At 39.3% G+C, this 15226-nt stretch overlaps 1 protein-coding gene across 3 annotated transcripts in view; it reads right to left on the reverse strand.

The window, feature by feature from the left end:
* The window catches only part of DCAF5 (DDB1 and CUL4 associated factor 5), a 75927-nt gene that overhangs the window by 23833 nt on the left and 36868 nt on the right, over window positions 1–15226 (reverse strand). For all 3 annotated transcript variants that reach the window (XM_069784204.1, XM_069784206.1, XM_069784205.1), the window contains exon 6: window positions 10782–10995. In XM_069784204.1, coding sequence (XP_069640305.1) covers window positions 10782–10995 — 214 coding nt within the window. The remainder of the gene's footprint in view (window positions 1–10781; window positions 10996–15226) is intronic.

A 15226-nucleotide genomic window follows, 5' to 3' on the forward strand; every position in this document is an offset into this window, starting at 1 on the left:
GTTAGCTCTGCCAGTAATTATCAGAAATAGATCATATTCCACAAAATATCCAACTATTCGTTATCTCTGCCATTCCACTGCCACCACCTTGGCAGCCAGCATTGTTTTCCACTCTCTTTCCCTGTTAGGATACCTCTGGGGTACATTTTCTTGCTGTTCTCACAATGTAGAATTGAATCCCCAAAAGCATTCCTTTTGTCCTTTTCTGTAAGATGAGGTGATAGCGGTCTGAGAAGTAGAACATGGCTTTTCAGCCGGAAACCAAGAGACTGCCAGAAGCACAACTTCATGACTGCAGCTGTTGCAAGAAAGATGTGTCAGCTGAAGCTTCAAGAGCAGACACCCAAGCTGCTAAAGCCAGAAACACACCTCTTCCATGACATTTGAAAAAGCAACTCAGTTCCAGTTAGTACTCTCTGCACAAGATGATGAGAACCCAAGGCCGCTGAAGAGCACAGCTGGACTGACATTACTAGGACATTCATATGATCATCTGTGAAAATTTTTCTTTGATGGATTCATTATTAGTATAACCATAAGCCAATACTTTTCCACACTAGTTGAAAGTTGGAGAATAAGGATTGAGAAAATGCAAAAGTCAGTCCCTACTACTAGAAAATTCAAAGAAATAATTGCTATGAAGTGGACCAAGCCCTACTTAATAAGGCTGAAATCCTGAGGGAATGAAGTAGACTTTTTAAAAGGAAGGAACAGAAAGGACAGAAAAAGAAGGGGTTGGGGTGGGGTAGATGAAAGAATGTCATGCTGCATATGCTTAGACTCCACTTTAATTGTGGCCAAGGATTTTTGGTCCTGAGGGGACATGCAAAACGTAATTCCCAGCAGAGTACCTTTTACTCACTCCCTTTAAGAACAAAAGCCCAGATAATCAAATCACAGAGGCAAGCCAGTGAGAGGCAAAAACATGCGCATTCACAGAGACAAGTAAATGGCTAAGACAGTGTGCACTCTCCCTCCTCCTGCCCTCCCCACCCCCCTCCCCACCAAAAGACAAACTCCAAGCAGAACATAACCTCAAGAACCAGTGCAGTGCTGAATTCTGAATCAGACCAGACACTGCGCGAGAAGCTCAGATGTCTGGGAGGAGAGACCAATATTAAAACCACCTGTTTCATTGTCTGCATTTTTGCTGCTGTATCTGACCAGGACTTCGGAAATCAGCATTAACAATATTCACATGAACATGAGATTAGACAGAAAAACAGTTGCTAATAATTAATATTGGAGTTTTTTTAGAACGGAATAATCAGCTTCTATGTCTAGCTGTTAGCAACAATGACAGGAAAAGGCTTCCAGATGACTACAAGCTGCTGATTCAGAAGTTTGCCTTAGAAGGAAGAAAACTCTCAGGCGTGGTTAGAGTCTGCTGCTGGAGAAAACACAAATTCAGTCTGAGCTTCAAGTACATGTAAAATGCTTAAAATGAACTATGATCAGGAATCTGGCAGAATGATTTCGGACTAGTGCTCCCCACTCATTCCACTGTAACTCTTCTCATTTTCTCTCTCCCCAAGGAAATTACAGCAGTTGATATAAATAAATGGGAGATCTTTGCTGCTGCTATAGTCTCCTAACAGTAGCATTAGCATTGCATTTTGCAGAGTACTACCACTCTGGGGAATTTATTTTTGTTCTTGTTGCTGCCAGTTTGAAAGCTTTCAAAATCCCACAAGCTACATTTCCTCAGGTGCTACTGAATATGGAGCGTTTCAATAAAATTGTATCTAAATCGAACCTTATTTTACAGTTTCCAACATCCACATTTCCAGTTTCCATAAAATTTCCTCTTACTTATGACCTGTATCAGAGACATTTTTAAGCTTTTGGCCCTAGACAAGGGACCAGCAGACATGGATCATTTTTCCAAAGTATCAGCAAGTCTTTTGAATGGCCCTACTAATATAGCAGAGAACAAGAAGAATGTAGGAGAATTTGTCTTAAAAGCACAAACCAAAAAGCACCATCACCATGTAATTGTAAATGGATGAATGAGACCATGGGTAACGGTACAGAGATGGTAACCATTTGAAAAGTGATCGCTGCTAAGTTACTAACAGTAAAATGCTTGTTAGAGAAACTCAAATTCCATGCTACTGTTTACAACTTTACTAACAAGTCAGCTCTGAAAGAGACTAAACTTCTTAAATCTCAATTCCTACTCACTTGAGCATGTCTGTTCTTTCCTCAGAGGGGCCAATGAAACTTGGGGCAAAAAAGAGTAGACAGAATTTTTCTTGGGCTTTTAGTGAGCTGTCCCTTAGCTTCTTGAAGTAACACAAAATCTACACGCTGGGGAAGAAGCACAGAGGCATCCAAATTTGAAACAGTTGTGCTGGTGCTTTGCACAGCTCCTTTAAGAGGCAGAATGTACAGTCCCTCCATATATTGCCTGTAACATAATACAACTCATGAGCGGGGTGTAGATTTTTGCTTTTTTTCCTACAACAACAGATAAAAGAATCTGGATTGGTGGCAGTCTGCTAGGCTGAAGTCTTAACTCCTCTTGAACATATGAGAAGAGCTGCCGTGCACATCTCTCTGGTGGGATATGCACTGAGGAAACCACAGTTTGATATAAAGCATCACTGAAGTCTGAAAAACATTGATTATTTGTCCAAAAAAGGTTGAAATTCATAGCAATCAGCACTTTGGAGAAGGAATCCATATACACAAAGAACATAAAAACTGTGTATATTTCCAAGGAGGAAAGGTTTCTTAAGGAAACAGGGCTTATGCTATTTTGTTCTTTGTGGCATCAATCCATCTCCAGGAACTTTTAAGCCTAATGGCCAATTTCAAATTTGATAGAGGACCTGAGGGTTCTAGAACTATAGACTGCCTAGAAATATTCTCTTACAAACAGGCAGTCACACAGAGGAAAGAGACACACCCTGTAAGTAGCCACTGAGAGCAAAGCAGTGCTACAATTACACCCCCCTACTAAACATCAGGAAACACAAATGGGAACTCATCCTAGAACCCAACAAAATCCCAATGATATCACCACCATCTGCTTCTCATGGAACTATTTAAAAGGGGATAAGAAAGCAAATTACAAATAAATAAAAGCAAAAAGTAAGAAAGGTCACCTCATGTGCACATATATATTTGTGTGCTTGTATATATATATATATATCACAACCATGAACACAGGTCTTGCTATACATTACATATTTTGCATGAAAAATGTTTGACAGAACACAATCAAATTTATTTATTTTTTTTAATAGCTGCTTCTGGGCCTTTTGTGATGCCAAGACTGCTCTACGTATCTTCCTTATAAATGAGACTTCCCCTGCTATTCTCTCCATTTTTAAAGAATGACTGATACTTAATTTACCATTTGATCAGAATTTATTGTTAAGTCTGCATTTCCTGCAGGTTTTCAAATCATCTTTATATTGTTAGAGTACCCACTGAACAAAGGGGAAACAAGGTAAGGACACATCTATGGAGGAGAAAAAGACTTTTTCCTATTCAAAAAGCAACAAGAAGCAAACAAACAAGGAATCGGCAAGATAATAAAGCTTGTTTGAGTTGGGCAATGCCACAGGAATAAAAGAAAAAAGCAGGATCTCCCACACAGCAGAGCACTCCTTTCCTTTCCTTAAACAATTAAGGAATAAACAACAGTCATTTGGTCAAGTATTTCCATCTCTTTGTGATTCCTGATCTCTCTGTCAGGCTGTTACCTTTATGCTGATGAATCTAGGCTTTTAGTATAAAGTTCCCACTGAGTACAGCTTGAAAATCTGCTCTAATGATCATCTGCTGACTTCCTCGGTAAGTATGTTCCCACGTACACACCTTGTGCCAACTTCAGTGCTTGTGACACAGCAGTGATCTGGTTCAATAGCTAGAACAGTAAAATCCCATACAAATCACAACAGTCATTCAATATATTTCTTCTCATTTATGGATTTCAGCCAGCTTCTGTAGGGGTCAGGTGGGTGCCAGTGCAGCCCAAGCAAAGTACAGGACCTTCCCTCTCAATGGCATACTACCTTGTTTGTACCCTCAGTCTGCAACCCTTGTCAGAGTGGCTGCCCCTTCTCCTTTCAGGAGCTCTCACTGTTACCAACTAAGAAGTTCCACTCCCCAAGGCAATTAACCAGGGTGCAGGGTCGGGAAGCAGTAAAGAGCAGTCACCTGTGCAGGCTATTAACCTCTTGCTGCTGTCTCACAATGACAAAACCTAAAGTAAGAAGAGAGGTAACTGGGAAAGCTATTTCTGAAATGTGTTTTGCAAGGATACCTACACATTCTTTTATCTTCTGCTTTGTAATAAATTCTGGAGGGCAAATCATATCTTTTGTGCAATATTTAACAAATGTAAAGAGTAATCTACAACTAGGGCTCACAGCATTGTGGTATTAAGAAACACAGTTGCTTTGAAAGCAGCCATCTTTCTTCATACTAGCCAGGACAGCAGCTTGCAACCTGTACTGTTTGAGACTGTTTTTCAGGAAGGTTGAAACTGGCACAAAAAAGAGCTTAAAAGTTTTCCATCTCAGCCTGAGAATCAAGCAGGTACATCCAAAGGCTTTTCACAACAGAAACTTTGTTCCTCAGTAAGAAGCGTGCCTATCTCATGAACTGGGAAAAGAAAAGCTGTGACACAGCAGACTGGAGAAACACAAATTGCTTCTAGTACATAAAATTTAAAGCCAAAAATTTGTATTCCTACTCCCTAAATCCCTAATCTTATAAGCAGCCAACTCTGTGTGGGGCAGTTTTAAATGCTTACGGAAGCATCATCGGGAACAATCCATCAACATTTTTACAGCTGCCTTTTTGCCATACAGAAAGGCCATAACAGTAATTTTATTCATGAACAAAAGCAACTTAGAAACCCTTACTGTGGATTTCTATGGCAGGGAAAATATTCCTATTACATTCCAAAGACAGGAACAACAAGTTTATCTGAGCGTATGAAGGGGACTCTATTGCGCAGGGCTGAAACTGCATGAACCCCAATTGCTCTCTTTTGTCTTCTTCAGTCATCTGTTACTTACTTTTTCAAATACACATTAAATCAAATATTCTATTAGTCAAAATCCTCCAGAATCCATAGTCGCTTTTTCAGTATCTAGACAAGGCCTAGTTTTAACAGTTCAACAAGAAACACTGTCAGGGCAGCACCCATTGTGTGTCATTTTTAGCAGTGCATTCCTGCTCACTCTCCCTTCCCTCTCCCCAGTCATGCAAGGGATGCTACTAAAGCACAGGTCTCCTGTGATCCACTATGAGCAACATGAAGCCTGCAAACCTCAAAGTCTCCTGAGTCAGGATTCCACTCCACCAGAATTTAGCTTCAGTATGGGTCCCTTTGGGCTAATGCATTACTGTCCAGAGGTCTAAAAACCTCCCCCAAGGGCTTACAGGAATGCACTAGAGAAGGGAGACAAGAAATGTGGTTGGCAGGATGCCCCAGGGAATGGGGGAAGAGGTGATCAGAATAAGAAGGGTTAAAGAAAGCTCCCAGCCCCTTCTGTAAAGACCCTGACTCTGAAGAGACATTTTCATTATGACTCTCCCGTGTCAATTACCAAAAGCAATGAGGAAGAAATTCATAGCCAGATAAATTACTCATGAATGTATTTTATATATATGTAATGTTATGCATATAGCTGGGAATTAAACTGCCATTTAGATTAAGTAAAAAACAAAATACAACCTAATCAGTAATTCTTGGAAGAAGCCAATTTAAGACAGAGTAAGACATTTGATTTTCTTTTTATCCAAGCACAGCAACATATTTGCACACTGAGTGCTTTTTCATATATTAAGAAATGCTGACTGCAATAAGCTACTATTCATTAAGTCTTCTGTACACAGGAAACTCACAATATATTCTTTAGAAGAATAATTTCCTTTCTTCCTTTTAGTTTTTAAAGCTAGACATTGGTAAGTAGCACTTCCTGAGATAAATGGCCTTTAAGTTAGATGACACAAAGAAGAACACAGAAGAAAAGTTCTATTTCTTTACAAAGGTAACGCACAACCATGTAAGACCCTTGGCACCTATACAGCTAATCCTGTTCTTGGAAGGGTTATATTAATGTAATAATTCTGTCCTGCTAAAAACTGGATTGTCCCTAACCAGGGCTACTTAGCACACAGACTTCAACATAATGAAGGTTCTAACTTTATAGGGAGTTGGAGCAGTCTGCAGTACCGTGAGCAGTGCATTCCTGAAACTCTCCTATACCAGTGTAATGTCAACAGAAAAGGCTGAGTGGTGATGTAATGTCTGAGGGCATGCCAGAGTCAAGACACTTTTTGTTTGATTCACAGGGTACAAGTTATTTCTCCCCACCCCCGCCTTTTTTAAAGCGGGCAATAGGCAGTTGATTTTACAGCTACAAGCATTGCAGAGCCTCACATTATCTGCACAGTGGAAAAAAAAAGAATAAGCTGATAGCATTCATCATTGTGACACAGGCAACAATTCTTGAGCAAGAAGAAAAGCTTTTGGTCTATTTTAGTTTGAAGGGGGGGTTGTGTTTTGTGGATTTTTTTGTTGGTCTTTTTTTACTGCTGCCCATCACCATGGCCTCTGAGGCTCCTACATTCAAAAATGCATTTGGGTACCTGAAGCCCTTCAATACCTCCTGTATGCTCAGATCCAGGAATGTACTTTCCATATCAGTCTAGCAACTAAAAATCCTTAGTATTTAAACAACATTTCCCAAATGTTAATGTTGACAAGAAGAATGGAAACTCCCTCAGTACCCTGACACAACTTGAGATTCTCACACATTTTATGATTTGTATGTAAACAAACACTTGTACACATGAGGGTGAAGTCAGTGGGTGTTAGGTGCATAAATAAACTGCCTTTAAAATTCTGGGCCTGGATGCCTGTACTAGAAGGATGGATAAATTATGATCTCACATAAATCTCTGCAGCCAACAGCGGGAGTGGGCAGCTGAGAGTCATGCTTGATCCATCTAGTCTGTCTTACCCTTCCTCCCTTCCACAGCTGTATGACTCAAGTGAGCTCCCAGGTAATGCAAATGGCATACAATTTTGAACACGTTTATCTACCAACATTAGAGCTCTCCTACAAAGAAAAGAAAAATTGGTGTCATGTGAATGAGGTCATTACACTCATGACATGGACAAAAGACAGAGTTCTGAGAGGAGCAAATTAAGGCAATTATAAAAGGGTGCAAATAAAACAGCATCTAAACATTGCCTCTCAAGCTTTGGTAGTTGTAAGAAACAAGAAAAGTCTGACTGTGGCATTTCTAGGAAAAATGCTTTCATATACTGTTCGCTGATTTTCAAATCAGGTTCACAAGGACTAGGACAATAATGCTTTCAGAGGAAAACAGTTTACAAGGACACAAAAAGAAGCAAAGCTGTTCATCCTCCAAGATCTCTGTCACTTAGCTTGTGCTACAACCCACACACCCAAAATACCTGCAACAACTCAAATCCATCGAAGCACTTCAGAATGTGTTCTTTTAAACTTAAAAAAAAAATATCATTGGGGTTAACAGGTGAATCTTTCTGTGGTTTTCTACTTAAAGCATTAATGGTATTTCATTCTTTGTTAAGAGGTTTCAATCTACTTGCATCACAGATGCTCCAATAAAAAAAGCTGGTATGCAGATCGCTGCACACCCGCTATTAGCAGGCTCCCCTCTAGAGTGACAAGTCAGGAATTCTGGATCCAAGTCCTGTCACAATCTCTGAGAACTAAAGAGACAATACTGAGAAAAGATTAGTATACAGACCCTAACTGCCATCAACAGACAAACTAATCAAACTGTTCCCCAACCAGTAGTCTGTTTTATTTGTGCAAAGAAATTGTATTAATTTAATACACATACCTTGTCAAAGTAAGAATAACATATCTGATCATTATGGGAGCTTACGCATTTAATTTCTTAAAATGTAAAGGTGATATCTAAGAGAACTCCTAAGTTGCGTGCTTGCAGCTTGGAATCTGTTCATTTTTGCCATACCAAAATCCAACAGCTCCATATGGAACGTGGTGTTATTTGCCTTCTCTGTAGATTTTCACCACTGTGTTAAAGCAAACTTCCAAAGGCAAGTACTAAGATACTAACAGTTGTGGGTTTTTAAACTCTGATGGTCATGATTTACAGGAAAACTTCCTGTGAGTAAACCATTTTCCATGTACTAGCTCCATACAAAGATTAGCAAAGGCTGTAGTTCTGTGAGGAGCCGAGTCTCACAGCACTGAAAGGCTATCCCTCCACCTCTCTCTCACCCTCTGATCCCTTCCTTATACTGCATTCAAACACTTGTCAGAGCCCTTGGAGTGTCAATATAAGTCATTAACCCAGAAAAAGAAGTAAATGCTTCTGCCAGGTTAGGAAGTTGAATCAGTGAAAGGTCTTGCATCACCTCTGCTGGATAAGAAAGGCCTCCTTTCAGCAGCTCACTTTTTTCCCCAATGTAACTGCATTCTAAGCACTGATGAGTTAAGGATATCCCTTTCTTGTTAGGGTTAAAATATAGAATCGAAATGCAACTTTACCAGATGAACTAACTGTACAGACAACACATAATCGTTATTGAACACAGGAGAGTCACATTTTTAAATTACTAGGCTCTGTATGAAGTATTAAAATCTAACTATTTAAGACAGTTTAAAAGAGAAAAAAAGATCAAGTCATCAGTTTAATAAAGCTGAAAAGAAAAATTGAAAACAGGGAAAATCAGAGGTGCAATCAGAGAACATTTCTGAAGAAGCCTTCCTACCACAAACACCACTCATAATTTGAACACAACTTTCTTATCCTTAGATCCCCTCAAATGAGCCTTAGCTCACACAAAGTTTTGATCCTACAAGGAAATACAAGCAAGGAATTCTATGAAGCTCACTTTGCATGGATCTCAAATGAAAGACATTCTTTATTAAGCAAAGGACAGCAATATTAGATGGGATAGAGGGTTGGAACCAGATTAAATTGGAAACAGATTTATTTATGTTTTTGGTGAATTCTGATTTACAGGGGGAGTCTTGTATACATTATTTCACACTCACAAAACTCACCAAAAAGCAAAAGGGTACTAGATGTATAGAAGGGCAAAACTTAAAAAACATCTTAAATTTTTTTATTCATCTTGTGTATCTTACAGGAGGTTCCAACTCTAACCTTCTTTTCTAGATACACCTGGAACTGGGCTCTTTGTAAAAGGCAGTGCCTAAGGACTATCCATAGCATTGACAACCTTAGCTGAATTTGAGCATTACTGGGCAGGTGTACTGGCATTTTCTGTGACTTCATTATCTTTTTTCCTTCCAGTTAGAGGATGGGTACGAGCAAGTCAAATTCCACATCTCTCTAATATTCCACATTAAACTTCATCTTCCCTATCAGCTTCTTATAGCATTTATAAGGGAATATAAATGTTTTTTGCTCTGATTTCCAACTACCTAGTAGCATTATGTGCTGCTACTTATCTGAACAGAAAGTCCATCAAGTCAAAAGAATATCAAGTTTTTTTAAAAATGCAGGCTTCTGAAGTACCACATCAACCTGATCCAGAACAGCCATATACTTCCCATTAAAGTAACACCATACCCATAAGAAAATGGCTTAGAAAGCACAACAGACGCTAAGGCTTTTATCTAGATCTTCAGTAACAGATTAGAAGCTAAACTATATGTCAGAGTGTACACAGGTCTACTCTGACTTCCAGAGGAAAAAAGAGTTTTTAGGCTGACTAAATAATGGACCACAAATCACCAGCAGTTTTCTTCTTAAACAACACATGTGTTTGCCCATTCTTTATAGTAAGCCACTCTATTTTTTTAAGATAGTTTCATTATTGCATTTTCACACTATTTCTGCCCAAACTTACATAAAACTCAGAAACACTGCTCAAGTTCAGTGATGTTAATGTATTTCCTACTTGCAATCTGAAAGAAGCTCAACTCTGCCTCCTGCAGCAGCAGCAACAGAATTAATGACTAAATTCTGACTGCAGGAATTTTACTGATGACAGCAAAGAAATTTTCAGATCTTAGTTCTATGTTATCATGGCTTGAAATTACATTTTTTGTCCTTAAACAGTGTTAGTGGTTATTAAATACAGCTGTCCAAAACCAGTATCCAGCTCTAGAATCATACAAACTGCTGTTAGTCACTTTATGTATGACGTATTTCTTAGTGATTATTAGTAGGGGCAGAGTCCTGCCTCGGTGAAGTAACAAACTATTCCTTCCTAACCACCCGCCATCACCACTTACAGAACCCTGAACTATAAAGACCTATAATCTGATCTGGTAGTATAGTATTAAAGGAGAAACATTACAATTTTAAATAAGAATCAGTAACTCTATAAAGCCACAATATTTATGTTTTGTGGGATTGCCTCTACTGCACTCAATAGCAGTATCAAAATGAAAGGAAGATCCTTCCTTATCACATGTAGATAACATTGTCTACTCATGGTTCTAAAATCCTATTAATTGGACCTAAAAAGCCTCCACAAATATTTTTCTTGTGAATATAACCTTCCAAGTAAGTATTAGATCACATCAAGCAAGAGGTAAAGTTTATCACATGCTTTGGTAGATGATTTTCTTCTTTCAGAGCCTATGTTATGAAACACTTTGAGCCTGAAAGTTGTGAAACAATTCTGAGGTAAGCCTACACGTGTCCTGCCTCCTGTTTTATCTCCTGAATCAGAAAAAACCCAAAAGCCTTACAGAGGTGGTTTCAAACACTCATGGAAACTCTGGAGATGCAGGACAGCATTGCTTGCTTATTACCTGATCACGATCACCTGCAAAACAGCAGCTCTTCATAGTACATGAGTTGAAGTACCCTTGGTTGTCAAACTGGAAGACAGGCAGCCGGCAATGGATGTCATAGAGGACCGGGGGAAGGCGCCGACGCAGTGCCAGCAGCTGGGTTCCATTGCTGTTGAACCGAACACTCATGGCACTCTGAAGGGAGAGGTTTCCACCATAGCGGAGGAGCGAACTGGGAAAAAAACAGAGGAAAAGAGTGAGATGGGCCACGCATATGAACTGAACTACTTAAAGACAGAACTCTCTTTAACCTTACATTTCATTTCAAACAAACAAGCCCAATAAACTATAATCTTATTTAGTTTCTGCTTCAAAGCATCAATTCCTGAACAAACTTGATTCAAAACCTGAATGACAAACTATCCAACAAAATGCTAAGACTATAAAGTCTTCAGAAGAGTCAAGTTAAAGACTGCAAGTAGTTTTGTTAATAACAAATACATTTCCTGCATAGCAGCAAAGTCTCAGAGTAGCCTCAGCCTTAAAAAGGCTTTTCTTGTACTTCTGGGATGTCTGCATTTGAGACTGACACTACCAGCACTCAGCTCTTTTTGTTCAGCTGGTGCCTGAATCCAGCCAGCCCAACTTTTTTTTTCCTCTGTTCTGGTACTGGATGGCATGTTCTCCGATTGTAGATACACTGATCATTATCTCACTTCTGCATCTGTTTACATTTCTACAGGGCATCAGAGGATGTTTGAACTCTACGATCAGTTCCAGCTGTCTTAAATAAAAGGCCATCTTACCAACAAATTATTGCAAGAAGTGCTAAAATAAGTTACATAGCTAATCTCAAACTTGCTTCATCTAAAAATATTGCCAAGTAGGCAAGACAATTATGCTACCATATGACACTATTACCCAAAACTCTAACATGGTTGAATTAGCTAGTTTCCTTGTTCCATATAAGGCTGTATGATCAGAGCTGGAGCATTTGTACCAGTTCTTATTGACATATACAAGACAAAACCAAAGGGCCACAAGTTTCCAGGCTCTCTCTTTAAAACAATAACAGATTATGGAATTTGCTCCATCCAGAAACCTAAAGATAATCAAAGCGTACCTGAAATTCAACTTGCATTGTACAGGCTTTCTGGTTTTTTTTCAAAGACTTAATTCAATCCATGTACTTGAAATGATTGCGTGTATGGAAAGGGATACAAAGAAGGAAGACATTTTATCCCTTTTTTGTTCAGCGATCACTGAAACCTCCTTAAGCAGCACCAGAGCTCGACCTTTTGTTAATAGGTTTTCAGCAATCCCCATCAAATCTTGTTAAGAGCTGTGACTTTTATGCACCTTCTGGACCAGACAAGGCATGCCAGCACAGAATTTGCAGATTCTACGGGGAAGTTTATTCATAGATTTTAATGCATTATACTTTCTGATGTAGCCCTCTGCCCCAATATTTGTGAAAAAATGAGTCACCCCACATGGATGCAAAGCCACATTCCATGCAGGTTGAAGCACGTATCATTATATGAGATACTGTAAAGTTAAAAAACTATTGTTCCTAAGCCAGACTTAAACAAAACCAAAAACAAAATAGAAGACTCCACGTAATGAATGCACTAGAAATGCACTGCTCTCACACACATGCAGTTTGTGAACTGAACAGTCAAAGCCAGGGTGCCGCAAAGGAACCAGAAGTCACATTTTCAAAGCCAGCTAGTAGGAGCTACAAGCTGGGCACCAAAACTTCTGAACACTTGTACGAGCATGAAGAGTCCTGCTCTCTCACATGTGTGAGAATTCTCCTCCTCCTAGGCAAAGCTGCTGAGATTCTCTTAATAGTGTTTATAGTTTTTAATAAAAACATGAGAAACTTTAATACCAGAAACTGTAACCTTAGAGACAAGGATTTAGGATCCCCCTCATCAGCCCTAGTTTCTGTTCATCAAGATCAATACTCAGCCAGCTCAAAATACTCAGTGAGGCATTAAAAAAAAAAAACAAAAAACAACAACAACAAAAAAAACCCCAAACCCAAAACACACATGACTTCTTTTTTCCCCTCCCCCTCTCCTGATAGGTTTGTGTAAGCCCAAAATTTTTTCTATGAAAGTTTCTACTTCCTTAAAAAAACAAACAAACAAAACCTCCCACAAAAATAAAAAACAAAAAACCAAAAAAAAACCCCAAACCAAACAAAAAAACCAACAACAAAAGAAACAACCAAAAAAACCCACAAACCACCAAAAACCCAACAAAAAAACCCCACCAAAACCCAAAACCCAACTAAAATCTCAACCCCCAAACCAGAATAAACCAACCCAGATTTTTTTGGCTAAGAAAGGTCAATTTTTCTATAAGAATATACGAGTTCCCCACCATGAATGTGCAGCAACCAGACTTAATGTTAAGGTACAGCCACCACTGCACCAAGACTAAGCCCCTTTCCTCATTACCTGTTACCCTCCTCAGTCTAAACCACAGCCCAGAATTCTCTCCTGCCTACAAATGAGTGAGCCTACCAGATGCCCCATTCTTTCAAATCTTCAAGCAAAGTTTCCATGGTTACTATTATTATGCCCTGCCTGAAATATTTTGAGATTATGTTTTATAGTAATAGTAGTGTAATATTAAACTAGCTTCCATTCTGCTTACAGATGTTTTCATTAAGCTCCTATAGCAGTCAAAGCTATCAAAGAAAACACCTCTTGGAGTTGAATTCTGTACTGCATTTCAGTAACTTTAGTGTAACAAAGCTCTAAAAAAATATTTTACTCCAGAAATTAAATGAAGTAAGAAAGGCTAGAACTTCAGAAATTATGATCAAATAACAAGTCTAGAATTAAGGAGCTGCATAGTTAAGACCTCTCAAAAGATCCACAGCTTTGCCTATCTCATACCCTCACTCCACAAAATCTGGCCACATGTGTAATGGAAATACAGTTTGTGCTGCAGTTCCTTGAACATTTGGCTCAAAGGAAAAAGAAAAAAAGCCAAAAAACCCAAAACCCACACTAATAAAAAAAGGCAGTTGGCTAAGTTTGGCTGATAGAGAAAGAAATGCTAAATGCCATTCATATATGGGAGTGACATGCCAATGAGGTTCCCCACTTGCCTCAATTCTGTCCCCAAAAATCAGATTCTGTAGCTTCAAGTGCAGCATTTTGCCGCACTAATCACAAGACAGTGGTTTTCTTTTTTCCCCACCCTGCTGTGTCCTACTTGCTTCCCCTCTTCCTCTTTGAAAGGGTTTATTAAATTATCTGCACATTTTCCTTTAACAAGCTATGAAAAGAGGCAGCAGGTGGTCAGGTGGGGATGAGAAGAGACAAAGTGACCCCCCCTCCCCCCAGACATCCATTTCCTGACCCAAACAGAGGTTAAATATTTACTTGCTCCCTCTCCTCCTATGAGAAAACATCTAAGAGATATAGTCAGAAATATCATGGGGGGTGGTGGTATGGAGGGAGTGCAGCTCATGGCTCCATCTTGGTGGAAAACCTAGGAACCTAGCTCACAAATAGAGGACATAAAGGATTTGAGAAATCCCTCTTCCTCTGCCTCCTACTGCAGGCAGTGCACATGGTAGCAGTATTTAGAACTGAGTAACCCCAAGACTTCAGTATTTTCCATTACAAAATTTAGTTGATTATAGAACAACCATGCTGGCTTTTGGGGAAAAAAAAAAAAAAAGTAATTGCCCAAGATGTCTTCTAGAGTATTCCACTTCCATCAGAATTGCAGGAAAAAAGCAGTCAGCCATCTCCAAGAAATAGCTGGGGGAAGTTATGTTATTTTTTTTACAGTATTACACCAGTGCTAATGCTCATTAGTACTAAAGAGGATGTGTGAATCAAGAAGCTCTAGAGATCTTCAAACTAATCAGAACCAGAGCTTTTGTTCTTTTTCTTTTTTTGGGGTGGGGAGGAAAGAGGAAGGGGAGAGCTGTGTTTAAGCACGTTCAGTGTTCAAATTACTATCTCTGCTTATCTGGTTGCATCATGGTGCTGCTCTGTACATTTAGTCAGTGCTACTTTTGGATTTTTTCACACAGGATTGCATAGGGCAGTGTAGAGATGCTTGGATATGTTGCTCATGTTAGAACTGCCACTTCTGCCTGCTCCTTATTGCATGCTCCAGCAAAGGAATTTCAGACGCAACACTTCCTTGCAGTTACTAAAAAGTTTACTGATGCATCAGACTAAAAGCAATACTCTCCTCTTGAAGACACAGACCATGACAGCTTGTGAGAAATCTGAAGACAATCCTAAAAGGGTACCTCTGAACAAGATGGGTGCCCCTTCTGCCAGAGGCATTATCTTTATGAATCCAGACCTAGACTACTTTGGGATTTAGTCTGCTTCCAAATTTGGCTCACCCAGCCAGCCGTGGAATGCTGATGTTGCCTACCAGCTCTGGAAGCAATAGAGAGACACATGCACTTCTGAGTT

This window comes from Haliaeetus albicilla, chromosome 5 (genome assembly GCF_947461875.1).
Source record: "Haliaeetus albicilla chromosome 5, bHalAlb1.1, whole genome shotgun sequence".
Taxonomy (NCBI): Eukaryota; Metazoa; Chordata; class Aves; order Accipitriformes; family Accipitridae; genus Haliaeetus; species Haliaeetus albicilla.